This window comes from Mesoplodon densirostris, chromosome 12, assembly GCF_025265405.1.
Source record: "Mesoplodon densirostris isolate mMesDen1 chromosome 12, mMesDen1 primary haplotype, whole genome shotgun sequence".
NCBI classification, from domain to species: Eukaryota; Metazoa; Chordata; class Mammalia; order Artiodactyla; family Ziphiidae; genus Mesoplodon; species Mesoplodon densirostris.
The window spans coordinates 78,030,101-78,052,858 of record NC_082672.1 but is presented as its reverse complement, the minus strand read 5'-3'; the positions used below and the strand labels follow the sequence as shown (position 1 = coordinate 78,052,858).

The following is a 22,758-nucleotide window of genomic DNA, read 5'->3' as shown; positions in this document are numbered from 1 at the left end:
TAAAGAGGACTGTGCTTGCTGTGATGAAAGGGTCCTTCCAGCAAGCCCTAACCTCGTTCTCCAATTATGATTCACATTTATTGTCCCATGGACCAGCCACACAGAACTAACTGTCATCCTCCAGATACCCCGTACCAATTTACACTTCCCTAACTTTGCAAAAGCTATATCCTCTACTTAAAATACTCTCTCCCCTCCTTGTTTTTCTGTTTGTTTGCTTGTTTTGGGTAATATTCCTGTATATCTTTAAAACACATCTTAAGTGGTGTATTCTCTGGGAGGCCTCACTCAGTATCTCAGTCATTGAATATACAAGTATTATATCTCTTCTCACAATGGATGGAAAACATCTGGTTACAGTGTGAGCCTCCTCAATTCCTAAATTTTGCCCTTTAGGAGACTAATTATGTTTTACTTTATTTCTCTTTAATCTGCTGTAAGGAACTGCTAAGCTGTGTAGCACATAGTAGGTGTTCAGAACATGTTTGTCGAGTACATCTGTTCTACTGAGGAAACAACATAATAGATTAGCCATCCAGTAGAACTTTCTGCCGTGATGGAAGTGGAAATTTCACTGTCCAATATGGTGGCGTCTAGTCAGTGTGGCTATCGAGCACTTGAAATGTGGCAAGCAAGACTGAGAACTGAGTTTTAAAGATATCTATTTGAATTAATATAAGTTGAAATTTTAAAAGCTACCCCTCTGGACAACACTGGAACAGATGATAATTGTGTTTCTGTAAATGTCAACCAAAACTATCACAGAATATGAAAATGAAACTTATAATACATGTTAAAACTCACAAAATGCATCATGCATAGTTTATTCCATAGTTGAATTCTATAAAATTAATTAATTGATATAATTCTATAGAATTAATTAATTAACCTGGTGTTACTATGACCCTTTATTATTCTTTTTGTTTATCTATATCCAACATCTGCTCATGGTTTTCCTCATTAACTCTATCTTTGTAATCTTTCACTTCACTTGTAATTTTTTTCTGTTTTCAAACAATTTCTTCAGCTCCATTGATGTTGAAGTACATTTTGTAAAACTTGTTGCTATAGTTTTCAGTTTTTTTTTTTTTTTTTTTTCTGATTCAGGCTTTACATAAGCCAATGAAGGAGCAATTTGTACCCGGAGGTCTTCATTTCCCTGTATGTTTTCAGAAAGCTTTCCACACATATTGTTTTGGTTTTTTTTTTCATTATCCATTCATCTGTTTTTGTTGGGGTTTTTTGAATTCTTTTTTTTTTTTTGAATTTTATTTTATATATATTTTTATACAGCAGGTTCTTATTAGTTATCCATTTTATACATATTAGTGTATACATGGCGATCCCAGTCTCCAAATTCATCACCCCCCCTCCCACCTTGGACACGTATTGTTATTCCCACAAGAGCACCCTGCCCCCGCCGACCTTAGGGTCAGAAAATCTGGTAATTGCAAGCCATCACCACTAGATGGCACGGGTGAGCCAACAGGGTGAGCTGTTTACCGGGTCCACACCTGAAAATGATGAGGTTCAAAATCAAGGCAGGATATGGGTGACCGCTCCACTGTTTTTTAAAGGTATACCACGTGGGGGAAGGTCCTTCTTTCCATGTAAGTACAACGCTGAGCCATGAAAGGAGTGTCAGCTACAAGGCGCCTCAGTCTGGCCCCTTCCTCAGCTCCCCCCGTCCACGCTCACTGCCCCCCGGGGGCTTCTGCAACTCCAGGAGGACCCTCACCCCACAGCCTGTGCACCTGCTCTTTCTGCCCAGGACACGCCTCCCCCTTCCCTCCCTAAACCTCCTCGTGGCTCCTGTCCGCTGCCCTCAAGCTCTTCTGGAATCCCGCCTTCTCACCCCAGCCCTTCCTCGGCCCGGCTGTTCTCCAAGACACCCCTCACCGTACACTGCTACACCGTGTCCTCCCTTATTTATTAGTACTAGATTATTAGCCTCCTGCTAGAATGTGAGCGCCGTGAAGACGGGGCTTTTTCTGTTTTGTTTCGTTCTTAACGGCACGTAGCACTTATAGGTCCTGGTAAATGACAGTGGGAACTATAGGCACACGTGTACTTTATTTATTATTATTATTATTATTATTATTATTTTGCGGTACGTGGGCCTCTCACTGTTGTGTCCTCTCCCGTTGCGGAGCACAGGCTCCAGATGCGCAGGCCCAGCAGCCATGGCTCATGGGCCCAGACGCTCCGCAGCATGTGGGATCATCCCGGACCGGGGCACGAACCTGTGTCCCCTGCATCGGCAGGCGAACTCTCAACCACTGCGCTACCAGGGAAGCCCCACACGTGTACTTTTAACCAAAAACTACCAAATACGTTCAGAAGATCTATACGTTCAGTACTCCAGTGCTTAAGATGACAGAGAATGAGGATGATTTTGCAAAGTACTGAGGACTCTGTGTGTGTGTGTGTGAAATAGGCCAGCAGAAGGTAGTCATTTTCATTTAAGAGCAATAAGAGAGAGAAGTTAGCTACCATAGTTTTCCTAAAAATTAGCCAAAATGGGTTTCCATGGTACTGGATATTTACAAAAGTTGACCTTGTAGGGCTGTGCCTGACTTGGTAAGGGTCCAGGAGACCCTGTTCAGAAGCCCCTGATATGAACTGCATACATCCTAACTGGTCAAGGAAGAAGCTGATTCAACAGTTATTTTTCCAACCACACCACTCAAGTAAGTGTTAGTTCCCATTTACCTGGTGACAATCAATGTGAGGTACTTTAACCAGACCAAAAAAAAAAAAAAAAAAAATCACAGTAATTGTTTTAAACCTAGAGAAGTCAGCAAACTTTGTTTTCTCCTCTAAATGCATGAAACTTTGGATTTGCCGTGCTTCTTGTAGATAGAAACTCAGTACACAATGATAAGAAGGTAAGATGACAGAGGAATCAGAGGTTCAAAGGTGCAAATCAGTTCAGGATTTTCAGCTTTTTAGAAGGAATGTCAAATCCCGCAGCTGCTTTAAATATTTCATCAAAGGTGATCTGGCATCTTTGAAGATTAAATCTTAAAAAAAAATTAGTTCAGAAAATAGGTCTATTTCTGCTCATACCCAAAGCAAAACAGCCTAGATATTAAAATGACAATTTATTTTCTTCCATCTCAGGTTTATGAAGTCCCCAGGGGTGAGAAATTTCCTGGGGTCTTCTCAGTGACAGGAATGGAACTCATTCATTCTACAAATACTTGGACACCTATCATGTCCCAGTCTCCTTGGGAAGTGCTGCACAAAAAAGGAATAGACAGGGCTTCCCTGGTGGTGCAGTGGTTGAGAGTCCGCCTGCCGATGCAGGGGACGCGGGTTCGTGCCCCGGTCCGGGAGGATCCCACATGCTGCGGAGTGGCTAGGCCCGTGAGCCATGGCCGTTGAACCTGCGCATCCGGAGCCTGTGCTCCACAGCAGGAGAGGCCACAACAGTGAGAGGCTCACGTACCGCAAAAAAAAAAAAAAAAAAAAAAGGAATAGACGGAGCCTCTCAACTCCAAGATGTCGAGGGCCACAGAAGTAGAGATATTACAGTGCCGTCAGGCTCCCACTATGATCAGAGGAGTCCCGGTTGCTCTAGGTGTACTTTAGGGGCAAGCAGGTCAGCAGAGGATTTCCAGAAGGATGTCCAAGTTGAGATGTGAAGGACAAAGTGGGGAGCCAACAACAAGGATGGGCAACTGTGCCTCGGGAACCACCGGGGCAAGGAGAGCCTGGTCCATACAAGGCATGGGGAACATCTCCTCTGGGAGAGCTGAGGCTGGACAGAGGTGGGTCACTGCACTAGGAGGAGGGGGTGAGGATGATGATGTAAACTAGGGGTGTGAACTTAAGGGCGAGGGAAATAGATGTCATGTTTTGAATGCTGTCCCGGCAGTTTGGAGAGTGGGTGGCAGGCAAGGGGATTGATGTCAAGGAGGCCTGTGCCAATCGAAAGGGTGTAACTGGGGAAGAAGGGCTGTGAAATCACAGGAAGTGGCTGCAGGAAGTGGGTGGAGTCCAAATGTGTTTAGGAGGAGGGATGGGCTCAGCTCTGGGGCAGGTGTAGGAGGTGAGGACGAGAGAGGGAGTAAAGATGAACTCAGGTATCCAGGGAGAGAGTCTGGTGTGCTCTACCCTGAGTGACAGCACACGGGGAGGATATGGCTTGGGAGAGAAGATGCTGAGAACAGTTCTGTGTGTGAGCTATCTGAGCACATCCTGGTATCAAAAAGCTGTCTGGTGTATGGCACGAAAGCGCAGGAGGGAAGCAAAAGCTGGAGATAGAGATTTGTGTTAATGTTTTGTTTTGTTTTTTTCTGTTTAATGCTACCTGCGTGCACTTTGTAAATTAGAAAATGTATAATTAGCTCAGGCCACGCTGCTGTGCTCAAAATAAAAACATATTATTGTGTGGCAATATGAAGCACTTGCTTTTTTATGCCTCAGCAAAATGGAACCACGACTCTGTCCATCAGGTGAAAGATCTCACTGTTTTCTGTCACTAGTGCAAAGATATAAAAACCCATCTGTAAGATACAACTGTAGTTGAAGGCACAAGTACATAGTTAGCGTGCGCCCTTAAAACAAGGTGGCAATTACCTAGTGATTAGCTGTTAATCTGTCTATTCAAACTGATTTTCTGTCTCTTAAAAATAGCAAAAATTATACAGGGTTTAAATTAATTTGATGTGGAAAATTAGTTTTCACCACTTATGCTAGAATTTCAGCATTAAAGAGAAATTGATTCTAAACTGTAGAGCTGCAGGCAGAAAAAGAAAAGAAAAAAATATGCACGATGCATGACCCCGTATTTCAAATTTCACTTGCTGGCAATTCATTAATTCTTATATTTTGGGAACCCCCTGTGCTGGGGGGTACAGAGGTAAATAAGACATATTCAGCCTCTGTGCTCACGCAGTTTACAGCTCTAATTCAGCAGTGTAGCTTACACATGTGAAGACTTCATGCAGCTACTAATAAGGCTGAAGGGAAAAAGAGCGGTGTTTATCAGATGTGTTTCATAATAGCCTTCCTTCTATAGAGAATGATTGTTATCAGTCTCAAGTTGCTACACCGTTACAACAGCAATATTTACACATACTATGAATTAGGCAATCTTCTAAGCACATTAAATATTTTCAAATAACTATCAGATCCTTTAAAGTGGATGCAATTATTGTCATCCCTGTAAACATGGGCAAAACAAGGCAGAGAGAAATCGCTCAGTGAGGAGGTGGTGTACCTCAGTCCAACAGCTCTTTCAGCCAATTTTCAGAGAATGTTACACCATCTCTAAGCATTTGTTGCACTAAAATAAGTACATAAGTATTTTGCAAAAATTTGTTTCTAAGTCTGGAAGTCAGCAAACCACGAACTTTGAATTCTCTAGCGAACAGTGTGCATTTCAGGTTGCCTGTTTGAGTACTTGGTCTGACAATGTGTTATATATAACACACACCCCAAAATTCTGAATTAGTATTTTTTTAAATTCTATATTTCAACTTAGACAAGGTCGCCCTACTTCCAACTTGTTAGCAAAGTTAAATAATAATTTAAAAGATAGCTAACTTTAACTGTGGGGAATAACTCTTAAGTAACTATCCTTTCATGAGACAAAGTTTTATACTGGAGCACCCGTGAGGTTTGTGCTGTGCTTACTTGCCTTTTTACATCATTTTAGGAACTGCTGAGGATAACAGCACTCCACAGCTTCCCCAGGTCACAGCAGATGGAACAAATGATAACATTTGGATGGGCAAGGCTACTTCAGGCTCAAGGCCATGGGCCACGGCCTCCTGTCTTGTGAGCTGCCCTAAGGCCTTAAGAATCCCTATTTGGGCAAACCTGGGACCCATGCTAGCCCGACAAAATGGCTCCGAGGCCACCTTGAGGAGCTCTGGCCTAAAAGAATAAGCTGGGCTGAGATTTGGGGAAACTGAGTAACTTGCTATAGAAACTTACATATTTTTTTTTTACCCCCAACATCTCGATGATTTATTTCTAAAGAAGGAAGGATCGTGTCACAAATTCTAACTACAAAATAAAAATAGTAGATGGGCTAAAAACATCCATTCAAATTCTAAGTAAGTAATCTAACAGCATTTTGAAAGAGTAAAGTCAGATTATAAAATGTATTACTATCATAGTCATTTTGAAGTGTATTCACATGCTTTTACACAGGTGATTTCATTAGTCCAGTTATAGATTTTATGATATGGAATAAATACATTCAAAAGAGCATATATCTAAGGACCTGCTACAGTCAGTGCAGAGTAGGGGATTTGGAAAGTGAAAATATATAGCTCATTTGCAATAAACTGGAATTCTAGCTAAGAGGTATATAAATATAAATATATATATATATATATATATATACATATCTATATAATAAAATATAATAGCAATATATAATAATGGAAGCACAAAGCAAGTTTATAAGGGTTCAAAAAAGAAAGAACACCCGTGCAGTTGTGGGAGAAAGAATGCTTAAGTGAGAAGACAGCTTCTAATGGTTTGGGCTCCCAAGGTGCTCCTATTTCAGTAGGTGAAGATGAGGGCCCAGGACACTAGGGGAGTCCAGGTGAACAGGAGGGCAAGCAACAGAGAAAGGACAGGATACGTGCCTCTCGATCCAGGAACCAGAGACTGCGTCTGCTTGGTTGTTTACATACAGAGATTTGCCGTATGTACAAATGAGCCACGGATGAGGACACTACTGTCCCCGGGATCTCAGTATGCATGGAATCAGGCAGGGAACCAGAAGCCACGGAAGTTTTTTTAATGAGCGAGTCACATGATTAAGGCCGTGGATAGGGGAGAATCATCAGATAAGAACCTATGTGGAAGAGATTAGATAATGGGGTTGATGTCATAATATGGGTAATGGACATAGAAGACCTGGACTGCACTTTAATCACTCTAATCTAGAGTATTCTATCACTGCATCCTTGAAACAATCCCCTGGGCATGTATCATTATCCCATTTAATGTATGAGGACAATGAGGCCCAAGTCAACCTTGGTTTGACCACACCCCCCAGACTTTCCGCTGGAAGGCAGTGACCGGGGGAGGAGAAAGCAGGGCCCCAGGAGGAAAGGCTTGACCCAGGTGGACTCCCCCACTAGGGAAGAGGTTGGAAAGAAAGAGGGAGAACTTCAGACAGAAAAGCTCCCCTGGGGGCATAAGGGTCTCATTTGATACCCCAGTTGGAAAGGTCTCTTAGGTGCCAGTTCTCACACAGGTGACAGCTGGAGAGAGAGAGAAAGCAATCAAAGCACCAGGGGCAGGATCTCAGGGCCATTCACGCTTCAGGATGTGTGAGGGGAGGAAAATAAGTGGGGATGAGAAATGTCAAGGGCCAACGTTCAGGTTTAGTGTCTTGGGAAAACTTAAACCCCAAAAGGTGTTTACTAATTGCATTAATGTTCATTTTATTCATTAAAAATCATTAAGTGATCCTTAAAATATGTTTATTTTTATTGTCAAAGCAATGTGGACTGAAAGGAAGAAATAAAAGACATAAAACGTGCTGCTTAAATTTTCTGTTTCCTTTTGCGAATGATCAGCATTCAGCATCATCAGAATGATTGCCAAATATTTCTAAACTGGTCAAGGTAGAGTAATATAGGATTACAACAAACTGCTTGTTAAGTTTTTGCTGTGCAGAAGCTGTGAGAGTTTTCTTCCAGCTTCATCTGATGAGCAATCTGATAAGGCGAATTATGATAATAATTATTTCCATAGCAACAGGTTTGAATAGCAGGCCTAGAGTACTATCTGGCATATATACTGATTATGTCAGAGCCCAGTGGTTCTCCCTTAATTCTGCCTCTAACACTGAATTGATTTGCTGTAGAATCTCGGACAGGAGCAGGTCAGGAAACCCCGGCTTTTCGGGAGGATGGGATGCTTCCCTGGAGATTGGTTAAACACCAGGAGGCCTCTCTCCCTATGGGGTACCTTCAAGTTCTAATTTATTTCCCTACTTTGTAGAATGTATCTGAGGTGACTTAGCAAAAAAAAAAAAAAAAATAGGACATTGCAGAGGAGAAAAGTCAGTCCCTAGTGCCACGTATGGCCACCACTGGACTCAGTGGTTGGTTTCAGGTGAACGGTTGGTATGAACTGTGTGGGTGTGACATTACTTGCCATGTCCAAAAATGTGCAGTGAAACACTTGCCTTAACCTTTTGAAACTGAACAGGTAATAATATAGTTCCTTACGGGGTATACACATAACATCTGACAGCAAAAATAACAGCAATTCTAATGAAATAGGAGCTTTTTTAAAGTACTAGTAGTGATTAGTCTTGTGGTCTGGAATCAAAAAGGTAAAGCAGGTGCCAACTTGTATGTGAATATTTCAATAGAGACTAGTATGCTGCTTTTTTTAAAAATAAATGTATTTATTTATTTATGGCTGCGCTGTGTCTTTGTTGTTGCGCGCGGGCTTTCTCTAGTTGTGCTGAGCGGGGGCTACTCTTCGTGGTGGTACATGGGCATCTCATTGCAGTGGCTTCTCTTTGTTGCAGGGCACGGGCTCTAGGAGCTCGGGCTTCAGTAGTTGTGGCACGCGGGCTCAGCAGTTGTGGCTTGCGGGCTCTAGAGCACAAGCTTAGTAGTTGTGGCACATGGGCTCAACAGTTGTGGCTCGCGGGCTCTAGAGCGCAGGGTCAGCGGTCATGGCTTACGGGCTTAGTTGCTCCGCGGCATGTGGAATCTTCCTGGACCAGGGCTCGAATCTGTGTCCCCTGCATTGGCAGGAGGATTCTTAACCACTGCACCCCAGGGAAGCCCTATGAATTTTTTTCTCTTTAAAATATGTAAATTTTACACTTACATATTTGGGTTTCCAAGAATGATTACGTTTAACCCTAAAATACGGTGGTCCACACAATTTAGAAGTCTAACTTTTTAACTTATCTCTAACAGAGACAAAATATTTATATCGATAGTGATTAATTAATTCCCCACTCCTCCAACTGGGAACTGAGAACTTTAAGTCGATGTGCACTCAGACCCCATCCTCCGCCCTGACACCCAGCCCAGATATTATCCACCTGTGTGTGTATAGTAGCTCAGAGCCTTGGGGGACGGAGCAGTGAAAGCACACTCCTGCTACAGAAGGTCTGTGTCCTGGTGGGGCAGAGCCTCACATCAGACAGGTCCCAGTGACACCCCTCCAGCTCCCCACAAAACAGGAGTACTACTGCTGTACAACTGAGCAGCTCTGCCTAAACCATCCCACTTTGTCTACAGGAGCTAGTTAATTGCCCTATTTTTCTGTTTTATTTTGGTTGAAACAAGAATTGGGTAGGGAGACTTGAAATGCATTGTCTGTATTTTCATTATGAACTGACTCCAGAAACAATCCCTTCTTATTTATGTGTGAAGAAGTGTGAATAAGACAAAATTCTGCAGCCTTATTCAGATGATACCTTAACTTTCAACAGTGGAGCTGAGGGGGAGAACTGTTTCCACTCTTCGTGAGTTTTATCACTAATATTTATTTAGTTATTTAGTTACTTACTTACTTACTTATACTCGAGGCTGGTGCAACCCAAGGGGTAATCTGCAGCATCATCACCATCATCTGGGAGCTTGTTAGAAATGCAGATTCCCAGGCCTGGACCAGACCTACTGAATCAGAATCTTGTGGCAGAGGACATTGGCTCATGAATCTCTGTCTTAACAAGCCCTCTGGGGGCATCCTTGGTGGTTCAGTGGTTAAGGCTCCACGCTCCCAATGCAGGGGGCCCAGGTTTGATCCCTAGTCAGGGAACTAGATCCCGCATGCCACAACTAAGAGCTGGTGCAGCCAAATAAATAAATAAAATAAATATTAAAAAAATAATAATAATAAAATGAAACAAGCCCTCTGGGTAATTCTTTTGTACTCTAAAGTTTGAGGTGCATGTATCTTTTTAATTATAGACTTGTCTGGATATATGCCTAGGAGTGGGGTTGCTGAATCATATGGTAGTTCTATTTTTAGTTTTTTGAGGTACCTCTATACTGTTTTCCATAGTGGCTGCACCAGTTGACATTCCCACCAACAGTGTAAGAGGGTTCCCTTTTCTCTACACCCTCTCCAGCATTTGTTGTTTGTACACTTTTTAATGATGGCCATTCTGACCGGTGTGAGGTGATACCCCATGGTAGTTTTGGTTTGCATTTCTCTAGTAATTAGCTATGTTGAGCATATTTTCATGTGCCTATTGGCCATCTGTATCTCTTCTTTGGAGCAATGTTTATTTAGGTCTTCTGCCCATTTTTCAAATGGGTTGTATTTTTTTGTTGTTGTTATTGAGTTGTATGAGCTGTTTGAATATTTTTGAAATTAAGCCCTTGTTGTTCTCATCATTTACAAATATTTTCTCCCAGTCTGCAGGTTGTCTTTTTGTTTTGTTTATGGTTTGCTATGAAAAAGCTTGTAAGTTTGATTAGGTCCCATTTGTTTATTTTAGCTTTTATTTCTATTGCCTTGGGAGACAGACCTAAGAATACACTAGTATGACTTATATCAGAGAATGTTTTGTCTATGTTGTCTTCTAGGAGTTTTATGGTGTCACGTCTTATATTTAAGTCTTTAAGCGATTTTGAGTTTGTTTTTGTGTATGGTGTGAGGGTGTGTTCTAACTTCACTGATTTACATTGAGGTGTCCAGCTTTCCCAACACGACTTGCTGAAGAGATTGTCTTTTCTCCATTGTGTATTCTTGCCTCCTTCACTGTAGATTAATTGACTGTAGGTGTGCAGGTTTATTTCTGGACTCTCTATTTCTGTTCCATTGATCCATATGTCTGTTTTTGTGCCAATACCATGCTATTTTGATTGTAGTAGCTTTGTAGTATTATCTGATATCTGGGAGGGTTATGCCTCCTGCTTTGTTCTTTTTCCTCAGGATTTCTTTGGCAAGTGTGGGTCTTTTATGGTCCCATATGAATTTTAGGATTATTTGTTCTATTTCTGTGAAAAATGTCATGGGTAATTTGATAGGGATTACATTAAATCTGTAGATTGCTTTGGGTAGTATGGCCATTTTACCAATATTAATTCTTCCAATCCAATAGCATGAGATATCTTTCCATTTATTTGAATCATCTTCAGTTTCCTTTATTAATGTTTTATGGTTTTCAGCATATAAGTCACCTCCTTGGTCAATTTTATTCCTAAGTATTTTTTTTATGTGATTTTAAAAGGGATTTGTCCACTAAATTTTGAGAAGCACAGCTTGGGCAATATCGAGAGGCACTCAGAGAAGGTAGGAGCCCAAAGGAAGCAAGCATGGTGATGCTTTCTTTCTACTGAAGGAAAATTACTCAGAAACGAAATGAACGGCTCTCTTGGTCTTCAAAGAAGACATAATTCTGTTGGGGAGCAATCTTGCAGAAACAGTCACTCCAGAGGGGTGGGGGGCTGTTGAGAGCTTAGAGTCAGCACATTACAGGGGGCCAAATTCCAACACAAATGCATCCCAATGTGCAAGACAAGTCTGAGCCCACAGCATCACTGCTGACTTCCCTTGGGATGAACATCTAGAGTTCAGTATCCCAATAATTGCTCCATCTCTGGTCTAAGTTGATGTTACCATGCACATTTATGGTATGGCACACTTACTTCAAAGTTTTTCTCAGAACATTTAACCTGCAGGCTTCACTTACCACTTGCAGACAAAGCAATGGTGACTCCAAAAAGGACATTTTATGTATAAATTAAGTGTAATGTCTCTCTGTGAATGGCAGTTTCCAATTTAGCAACTAATGACTAAAGAGTCATACATCCTATAATTGGGCTCTGGAAAGAGCAAACCCTTCCCTGGGAGCAGAGCAGGGAGGCCCTGGGAAGCCTGGGCTAATGTAGGCCAATCACCAGTAACTCTGCTTTCTGAATGATATTAATCAGTGGAATATTGGGGGAAAAAACCAACCAAACGAAAGATTAAAAATAGTATTTTTTCACATTGTAGCAACATAACATAATTAGGGGAGCTATTAACTTTCTACTATTTTAACCCTCAAAGCCTGGGTGTACAATAAGATTGAGATCAACGAAATCATTACTTGGTGAGGTTGACCAATTTAAAAATTGGGCAACTTAATTATCTCCTTTGTAGCTACTCTATTCTTTAACTAACGGTATTTTAAAAAAGTAATAATATAATTTTTTAATCCCTCTAATTCTCTTTTCTTATGAAGACAGGGGCATCATTGATGCCCTTTTTAATACTTTCATTTTATGTATTTACCAGGAAAGAAATATCCTAATCTTGATGGGAAAACATTTTTTATTTTCCATTTTTAGTAGATGCCATAACAGCTTTTGATTAAACCCAGATGACTAATCATTATTTTTATTAATTATCCAGACAAAGATGTGCATATATTACATTTCTCCTTCCTGATAACTGAGGGTCTCTTGGAAAACTTGATTAATTTGTTTTGTATCCAAATTAAGTGAAGCATACAAATAAATACTAGTTTATTTGCTTCCAGCAAGAGGAAGAAAAATTAAGAGAGAACAGTACTAAAAATAATACTAGAAAAAAAACGTTGTTTCAGAAGAGACATTTGTTCAGGCTTTATCACTGACAAAATGAGAAAAAAATGCCTTAGCAACTGTTAAGATAATTTGAAAGTTTTCTCAATTTATATTGTCAATGTGTAAATTTGGAGCAATCTAATGGCAGAAATTAGGAAACCTATGCTCTAATCATAAAGGAATATATATTAACTACAGAGAAACAATTGTGTGGAGTTGAAAAGCCAATATATAAATCAAGTCCACCGTGGAAAACTGAATTATTTATAAATCCCACTTTCTTGATAAAATAATCTGGGGATGACATGGCTGTGCACTGAAAAGTTAAAGGATAAATATTAAAAGTAAAAACCTCCTTTATTTTGATAAAATTTCTATACTCTACAGAGGCAGAAAGCATATTTGAAATTGATAGTCACATATAATTTTTAATGGATAATGTGATTTGTATGAAGGTGCAAGATTAGGATATATGTTCAAAAGCTTGGTACATATATTTATTTTTTTTACCCCTGTATAAGCACTAATTTGTGAATTGTTTAACTGATTCAATAATTCATTTTAATTCAAAAATGTTATTTACGTACATGAGGGGATTTCAAATCATATTTTTGAAAAGAGAAAAATGAAAATGTTATGGTTAATACCAAAATTATATATATATATATGTATATATATATATATATATATTATATAATCTAAAAAGTGTTTACAGTTTTATATGATAATTTTTCAATCTCCCTGTAAGCACGAAAGCCAGTGAATAAACCTAGCCAATAAGGTATAATATCTTTTTTGTAAATAGATATGTAAAATGTTTTCCAAACAGCAGGTGGCAATCTTTATAAAGCTGATTGCAAGCACCACCATCTTACCTCTATATATGCAGATAAAAGTCAGTTTTAAAGGACCAATTAAGAATCTTGGTATGCTCAGACTAGTTCAGATAACTTCAGATATTAAAAGGGTCTTATTTAGTCATGCCTACTGTTCCAGTGAAATTTCTCCCTGGGCAAAAGAAATGTTTTTGTTAATGCTTCTTAATTCTTATGCAGCACAGTAGAAATTTCATGATGCTTATCTGTATAGGTATCCTTCTAAACAGAGTCCTGCATGCTGGTTACTTCTTATCATACTGGATTCATATGGCCTTAAGAATTAGCAAAACTAATTTTAGATCTTTTTTAAGAACTAAGGAAATACTACTGATATACTGTTATCCTTAGAGTCCAGTTTCTGTTGCTATTAGTGTTGAACCATGAAAAGTCTTTAGAACTCTAAATTTGGAGAAATATAAAGTTTTGATCCCTGGATAGCTCTTAGAATTCCTTGGTTTTTCTAAATCCCAGTAGTCATGTTACATAGAGACAGAAATCCATAGTTTCCTGAACTGAAAAGGAATCTCAAACAGCTGAAGTCACCACACCCACTAGGACCAGATAGCCCAAGATCTGCGAGCTTGCCCACAAGAGTTACTAGTGGCAACAAGGGCTGTAACTGGGTCTTCAGATTCTCTAAGCTCAGAACTTTATACCCAGCTATGAAGTTTTAAAATTCCATGCTATTGGCTTTTCCAGCATGTTTATAAAATGTTGTCAATGGTATCATTCTAAAATCCAAATTTTCACTTATTTATTGAGTCTTGAGTGTGTCAATAGTATTTTATGAAATGTACACACACTTAGGAAGGAGTCTTTGTTCTAAATGAGCTTTTAAAATATATGACCTATAATATAATATGATTTATACTCTGGGCAATTTCTGACCTTTTCTTTTTTCTATGCTCATATGTAAAATCATCCAATGTAGCAATACTTCCATTTTTTCACGATGAATTAAGGCGTGATGCTGTTATAAAGTGAGTTCCTCACAGGAATTTCCTTTTACAGTGGGACTGGGGCAAGGGCTAGTAAACTGGAGTGTCCAAGGTCACACATCAGGATGGATTAACAGCAGAATTTACAAGTTTCTGAGTTTCAACCTCGTCTCTTTATTTCCTTACTAATCTACCTCACACTGATGTCTCTATATTTCTAGTAAAATAATCTAAGGCAGGGGCTTCCCTGGTGGCACAGTGGTTGAGAGTCCACCTGCTGATGCAGGGGACAAAGGTTCGTGCCCTAGTCCGGGAAGATCCCACATGCCGCAGAGTGGCTGGGCCCGTGAGCCATGGCCGCTGAGCCTGCACGTCCAGAGCCTGTGCTCTGCAACGGGAGAGGCTACAATAGTGAGAGGCCAGCGTACCACCAAAAAATAATAATAAAATATAATAATCTAAGGCAACTTGTTTTGTGTTCTCAGTAAACAAATATTTCATAGAGAGAGTGAAAAAAAAACAGTACCCCAACCTAATTTCAAAAATTTCTAGCCGTGTTATTGTTCAACATGCCTACTTTGGTGTTTTTACACTTTTCAATGTCATTTTTCAGAAAATAATTTAAAAATGTATAGAAGACACAGTCTATGACACATAAGCAGACAAAACCTCATACATTATGGAAAGAAGAAAACTGCCACTTATTATTAGCAATACTTCCATTGAGGAAATACGGCCTTTAACCAATGACAATGTTTTTAATCCTTTCTTTTTTCTCCCAGGTACCAAAGTGTTTCCCTGGGGACGATCTGAGCTCACTCACCAGGACATCGCTGCTCGCTGCATCTTCTCACTTCCTCGCCTGTCCCTTCACACGGCTGCCCGGTCACCGCCACACCCTGGCAGGTCCTCATTCGCCTCTCCCAGCCGCCGTCACAGGACTTGGAGCACCCACTCCAATGACCCCACTGATTCCACTGACCATTGGCTGAAAGAAATATGTCAAGGTCAGTGGCAGTCATCCAGTGCACACTGCTTTAGGGATTCGAAAATCTGAGGCCCATGACTGTCTGTTCAATTTTTATTAATCTACTGCCATGAATAAAACGGACACAAATATTTAACTTGCTGGTCAAATTTAGAGCATTGTGATGAACAGAAGTTTCTGTAACTTTGTCAGAAGCTGCAAATGGACATTGACCTTTAATTGTAAAGAACATGAGCTCCGTGCTAGACTTCATCAGGTTAAACAAAATTTAATGTAATCTCATTAGTTTCATCTAATTTAAGAATCTGTTGAATTTTGTTGCTGTATTCATGTAACATACAGTAGAATGAGCTCTGGTACAACTGGCTTCATTGACTAGAAATGTATAATTACCTGACGATGCCACGACCGTCTGGCATGATTCTGTCACATTATCTAAAGGGCAGGCATCCTTCGCATGCAGTCATCTGGCCTCACCTGTGCACTCGGGGTTGTAGCACTCTCTGCTTTCTGCCCAGGGCCCTCTGCATTCGGAGCCCCCGTGGGCGGCTGCAGTACACTGCCGGCTCCTCTGCTGGGTCCCATTCGAGCAGGTCACGGAGCACCGGCTCCAGAAGCTCCACTCCTGCCACTGTCCATCAACTGCCAAAGCAGAAGCAGAGACAGTGTGAGAAGGTCTTCTAGAAGAGAAGGCTGTACACAGAGTACACTCATGCCTTTACTGCACTGTACAGATAATGCATTTTTTACAAATTGACGTTCTGTGGTGGCTTGCCTGGAGCAAGCCTACAAGTGTCATTTTCCAACAACATTTGTTCACTTTGAGCCTTTGCATCACATTTTGGTAATTCTGTCAATAACTCGAACTTTTTCTTATTATATTTGTCATGGTGATCTCTGATCAGTGACCTTTGAGTTAATATTGTCATTGCCTTGGGGAACCAGGCACGTATAAGACAGGGAACTTAACAGAGAAATGCTGTGTGTGTTCTGACTGTCCCACCCATTGGCTGTTCTCCCATCTCTTTCCCTCTCTTCAGGCCTCCCTGACACAACAATAATGAAATGAGGCCAATTAATAACTGTACAATGGCTTTTAAGTGTTCACAGGAAAGGAAGAGTCACGCATCTCTCACTTTAAATCAAAAGCCAGAAATGGTTAAGCTTTAGTGAGGAAGGCATGTTGAAAGCTGAGATAGCCCAAAAGCTGGGTTTCTTGTACCAAACAGGTAGCCAAGTTGTGAAAGTAAGGGACAAGTTCCTGAAGGAAATTAAAAGTGCTGCTCCAGTGAACACACGAATGAAGAAAGTGAAACAGGGTTATTGCTAATATGAAGAAAGCCGTAGTGATAAGATAATTCATGAAGGTGGCTACTCTAAACAACAGATTTTCAATATAGACAAAACAGCCTTCTATTGGAAGAGGACACCACCTAGGACTTTCATAGCTAGAGAGGAGTCAGTGCCTGGCTTCAAAGTTTCAAAGGACAGGATGACTCTCCTTTTAGGGGTTAATGCAACTGGTGACTTTAAGTTGAAGCCAACGCTCATTTATCATCTGAAAATCCAAGGGCCTTTAAAAATTATGCTGAATCTCCTTTGCCTCTGCTCTATAAATGGAGCAACAAAGAAGGAGACATGATGCACATCTGTGTACAACATGGTTTACTCAATATTTTAAGCCCAATTTTGAGACTTACTGCTCAGAAAAAAAGATTCCTTTCAAAATATAACTGCTCATCAACAACGTACCTGGTCCCCCAAGAGTGCTGATGGAGATGGACAGTGAGATTAATGTTGTTTTTCATGCCTGCTAGTCATTTTGACTTTCAAATCTTATTAAGAAATACATTTTGTAAGGCTATAGCCAACATAGATAGTGATTCCTCTGATGGACCTGGACAAAGTCAATAGTAAACCTTCTGGAAAGGATTCAGCATTCTAGATGTCATTAAGAACATTCATGATTCATGGGAAGAGGTCCAAATAGCAACATTAACAGAAATTTAGAAGAAACTGATTCCAACCCTCATGGATGACTTTGAGGGGATCAAGACTTCAGTGAAAGAAGTGACTGCAGATGTGGTGGATATAGCAAGAGAACTAGAATTAGATGTGAAGCTTGGGGAACTCTTCTTAATATTATGTAACAACCTACATGGGAAAAGAATTAGAAAAAGAATAGGTACATGTATATGCATAACTGAATCACTTTGTTGTACACCTGAAACTAACACAACATTGTTAATCAACTATACTCCAATACAAAGTAAAAAGTTAAAAAATAAGTAAAAATAAAAGTAAGGGAACATAGGGACTTCCCTGGCAGTCCAGTGGGTAAGACCCCCTGCTCCCAATGCAGGGGGGCCCGGGCTTGATCCCCGATCGGTGAACTAGATCCTGCATGCATGACACAACTAAGAGTTCACATGCTGCAACTAAAGATTCCGCATGTCGAAACTAAGACCTGTTACAGCCTAAATAAATAAATATTTTTTTAAAAAAGTAACATTAAAAAAATAAGGGAACATGAAAAAAAAAGAAAGAAGTGGAGTCTGAAAATGTGACTGAATTGCTGCAATCTCATGATAAAACTTGAAGGGATGAGGAGTTGCTTTTCATGGACGAGCAGAGAAAGTGGTTTTTTTGAGATGGAATCTACTCCTGGTGAAGATGCTGTGAAGACTGTTGAAATGACAGTAAAGGATTTAGAATATGACATAAACTTAGTTGATAAAGCAGCACAAACATTTGAGAAGATTGACTCCAATTTTGAAAGTAGTTCTGCTGTGGGTAAAATGCTATCAAACGGCACTGCATGCTACAGAGAAATCGTTCATGAAAGAAAGAGTCAATCCATGTGGGAAACGTCACCTTGGTCTTATTTTAGAAACTTCCCCATCTGCCCCAACCTTCAGGAGCCATCACCCTGATCAGTAAGCAGCCACCAGCATGGAAGAAAACGCTCCACCAGCAAAAAGATTACAACTTGCTGAAGGCTCAGATGATGGTTAGCATGTTTTAGCAATAACATATTTTAAAGTCAAGGTTTGTACGTTGTATTAAAGACACAATGCTATTGCACTCTTAAGAGACTACTGTCTAATGTAAACATAATTTTTATATGTACTGAGGAATCAAAAATTGGTGTGACTCACTTTACTGTGATATTCACTTTACTGAGGTGATCTGGAACTGAACCTGTGATATCTCTGAGGTGCCTGTACAAGATAAAACTAACCTTGAAGATGAGCCCCGACCAAGAGGCTCTAAATGAGTGCAGTTAGATTTTATTAACCCCCAAACAACTATTACCTGATTCTGCACTTCTATTTACTTTATGTGTCTGGTATCTCTTTTTATTGACCACTCAACAAGCCAAGACCTTGATCTTGGAGATGGGTACAGGGATCAATTAACACAATAAATGATGACCAGTAATTCACAGAGCTCATATTTTAGAAAAGGAACCCCTAGAATGAGTTAACTAATTAATTCCATGCTAAATAAATTAATTCTACAGCATTGTTGCAAAGGATAATTTCAAGACACTGTGAGATAAGGGTTTACAGAGCCTGGGGAGTCTTCCCAGACAAAGTGAGGTTTCAAGTATGCTTGATTGATAATAGGAAATCCCTACACAAAGATACACAAAGATCCTAGGCAGGACTGAATGGAGGGCATTGTGAACAGCACCCAGAGAGCCAGGTGAATAACTACACAGAGGAGTTTGGGAAGAAGACAGAGGTCAGATTTTGCAAACTTTTGGTCAACTGTGTTATGGATTTTACCTGTTTTTCACAGATCATTAAGAAGCCACTGGAAAAAAGAAAAAAAAAAAGAAGAAAACAAAGAAAAAGAAGGAAAAAGGAGAAAAGATAAAAGAGAAAATTAAAAAAAAAGAAGCCATTGAAAAATTTCAGTAGGATCCTCTGATCATATCTAATGCAGGGTAGAGAAAGAATCACGGGAGACGGTGAGAAGGGTCTGAGCTGGGATGAGGAGGAAGTACCAATGGTGCATGCTGGGGAGATCAGGGCCACACGGGAAGGACTGTGAGTGGAGAGAGGACCAAAATGACGTCCAGGTGTCTGGTGACCAGAATGGAATATAGATGGTTGAATTTGTCTTTGGAAATTCAAATTGAGATGCATTTATTTATTCACTCATTCGAATGACTGTTAAGAATCTCTTAGGCATCAGACTCTGTGGTAGGTGTTAACAAGAAATATAAGAATTTGAATTCCAACCTCAAAATTAGGATAACAGTAAAAGAAGTACTCTACACATACAAATAAGTAAATGAAAAATTAAGATCAATACATCTTAACATAGCAATGAAGACTTTCAGAGAACAGATCACACCTACTTGGGGAGTAATTATGATTTGGATAATTTAGACAAAAGAGACAGCATTCATGAAGGTATAATCCCACAGGCCACAAACTACAAGGGAGCAAAGGAATAAGGCAAAAATATTTACCTAATTTAGAAGGCATAAACTATCATATAAGTGTTATAAATGCACTAGGATATGACTCTCTACTTTTTCCAATATCATTCCATGGCTCTTGGTCGATTTCATTACAGCGAAAGACAGTTCACCATAAATCCAAAGTTCCAACATTAACTAATGCTGCTGTGAAAACCCACCTAAACGAGAAAGCCTGGCAGAATAGGAGTGAGTACTTTCAACCTAATTTCAGGTCTTGATGGTAGCTGTTAAAAAGAAACCTGTTTAATATGTGTCTAGCGGTACTTAATAAACACTTTGTGAGATGAAAAATCACAAAATGCCAATTTAATCATCCCATTCATGTAATTTTAGCACCTCACTTTATTAAAATTATCTGACACAATCTTATTTGCTATGTAATCCGTTTGCCAGACTAAAAAGTCTAGTGAATCAAGAGGATGATATAAACTATCCACTTCCTCTGTATGTTGGCTTTGAAGATGAAAGTGTTTTTCATTTCAGAATTTTGCTTTTCAAAGGTAACACTTATTAAGTTTGCTTTCGAGAAGAATGGTTAAAAAAAAAATTCATGCCTGCAGCATATGTACCATCTATTTGGCAAAAGAATATACAGGTATTCAAATTTTTGAGAACATTCAGAAAGCAACACATAAACTAAGATGAATTAAGGAATGCCAACCAGTTTAGTGCTCAGTGGGCAGAATAAAAGAATATCTCTTTTCCTTAAGAATTCTGGTTTGAGGTAAATGTTTAGCTTTTTTTTTTAATGAATATAATAGCTACACACTCACTGCAAAGAACAGAGGGTTAGTGTCTGGCTAGGAAGATGTGCACGTGGTAATGAGTCAGAGGTGGAATCAGAGAAGATAATTTGGCAGGGGGTTGTATTATGGATGAGGAAGGAAGAAAGACCTTGCCTAAGAGAGATTAGGAAAAATATTTGTGAAGTGTTTTGCTCAGAAGCCTTTTTTTGAAAGAAGACTTTGCATCACCATTGTTAAAATTTTTTAAACATTTTAAATCCATACATTTGTAATATTAGTTCAGTCCTTTCTGCCAAAGTACACATTTTCTGTTTTGGCTAAAGTTCAAGAATGAGTTAAATTAGATATTTGAGGGAACTTTTGAGGTTCACCACCACCATAAACATCAACAAAACATATTTTAGATATGAACAGTTTTATTTATAAATCAGTTACAGAAATAAATAACAATGAAATTGAAGATGTATCAAGTGGATGTTTTTGACGTTTTATTTTACACTGAGAACTAGAAGTTTCTTTTACTGAACATTCACTGCACCAGTATGAAAAAATGGACTTGACAATGTAACTGATTGGATATTTTTAAGAAAGAGCAAAAATCCAATATTCCTTTAGTGTGTTATAAAGTGTGGTAAGGCAAAGTTCCATTTCCACTGTGAAAATGGAAAATTGAGAGGTTAGAAAGAGAGGGGTATGTGAAATTAATTTAAAAGATTAGACAATTGACTTCTATGTACATGAAAGAGTTTCTTTAGTGCCAAATGTGGAACGTTGTTTTATTTTATGTTTTTTGTTTGTTTCTCATCCTAGAATTAAAAAAAATCATTAATTATGTTCTGGGGAGAGGGATAAATTAGGAGTTTGAGATTAATATATATACACTAATATATATATAAAATAGGTAAACAACAAGGACCTGCTGTATAGCATACTCAATATCTTATAATAACCTACAAGGGAAAATAATCTGACATAAAAAGATATATATGCATATATAATTGAATCACTTTGCTGTACACCTGAAACCAACTATATGTCAATAAAAAATTTAAAAAAGAAAACAATATCGCTGAAATCACCTAAACCAAAAAAATAAAAATAAAAAAGATCTTTCAGGAAATGGTAGTGTCATTTTACTGAATGGGAAAAAGTAGAGGTTTTTGAGAGGTGGAAATTAAGAGTTCTGTTATGGGCATTTAAGCATTTCCTAGTCTGAAATAATGCATATTAAATGTTGGGATTAAAACCAATTATCATATGATACACCTAAGATTTCTATTTCATAACCTCTTGTCTAGGTACCACACAAGACATGAAGAGACTATTTTTCTTTTTCTCTGATGCTTAACTGGGATCCAGAATGGTGCCAAAGATCCTTCTCCTTCAGCTGCATTCAGGTTTGCTCTCAACCTGGGTGAGTACGGAGGCAAGAGACCACCAAGGCCCTCCCCACCCTACCACCCACCCAGATATGACTGCCTTCCACACTTACAGGGAGAACCCCCAGACTCACTGCAAAACCACAAGCTTGAAAACACCTCAAAGCTGTCTTTCTAGACCAGTGTTCCTACTGAAGGCTAATTAGCACCTTGTCATTTTGTCAGAAAAGTGTTCCCAATGATTTGGGGAAATGTAAACATTCCCAAACTGGCTCCTCTGCACTCCTGAGTAAAGATGCACAGAGCATCCGCACTGTGACCTGTCTTGTTCTGTTAGACTCAGGGGAAGCTGTGCTGATAAAGACCCACCCAGCTCTGCTCTCCTGGAACGTGTAGTCTGAGGGGCTGTGGTGGAGACAGATGATGATAAACAAGCAAACAAATGAGTGAACAGTAGAGTCATAGCTGGAAGTGTTCTGAAAGCAGTGTGACCACAGGAGAGCTTAGTCCCCATCACTAGAAGAAGCCAGAAACATAAGGCTCTGTGGAAGGCTCTACCCAATTGAGGTCTTGAGGTCTAGAAAGTTTTGTATATTCGGGGACAGAGACAAGCCTGGTCGCTCGTGGGGCTCATGAAGAGGGGGACGCAGCAGGAGGTGGGTTTGGAGGGTGAGCAGAAGTCCGATCCTGGAGGGCCTGGTGGGCATGGGGCCAACAAGGTGAGGCACCATGAGAGGACTTTAAAGTAGGGAAGAGATGTGGCATTTTAACCCTTCATTTTGCAGTCGTGTGCAGATTGGATTGCACAGA

General features: G+C 39.7%; 1 protein-coding gene across 1 annotated transcript in view; it reads right to left on the bottom strand.

The window, feature by feature from the left end:
- The window catches only part of ADGRB3 (adhesion G protein-coupled receptor B3), a 789,966-nt gene that overhangs the window by 434,063 nt on the left and 333,145 nt on the right, over window positions 1–22,758 (bottom strand). Inside the window, exons 5-6 of the mRNA XM_060114602.1 lie at window positions 15,806–15,970; window positions 15,164–15,328 (exon numbers count right to left, since the gene is read on the bottom strand). Of these exons, the coding sequence (XP_059970585.1) occupies window positions 15,164–15,328; window positions 15,806–15,970 (330 nt within the window). The remainder of the gene's footprint in view (window positions 1–15,163; window positions 15,329–15,805; window positions 15,971–22,758) is intronic.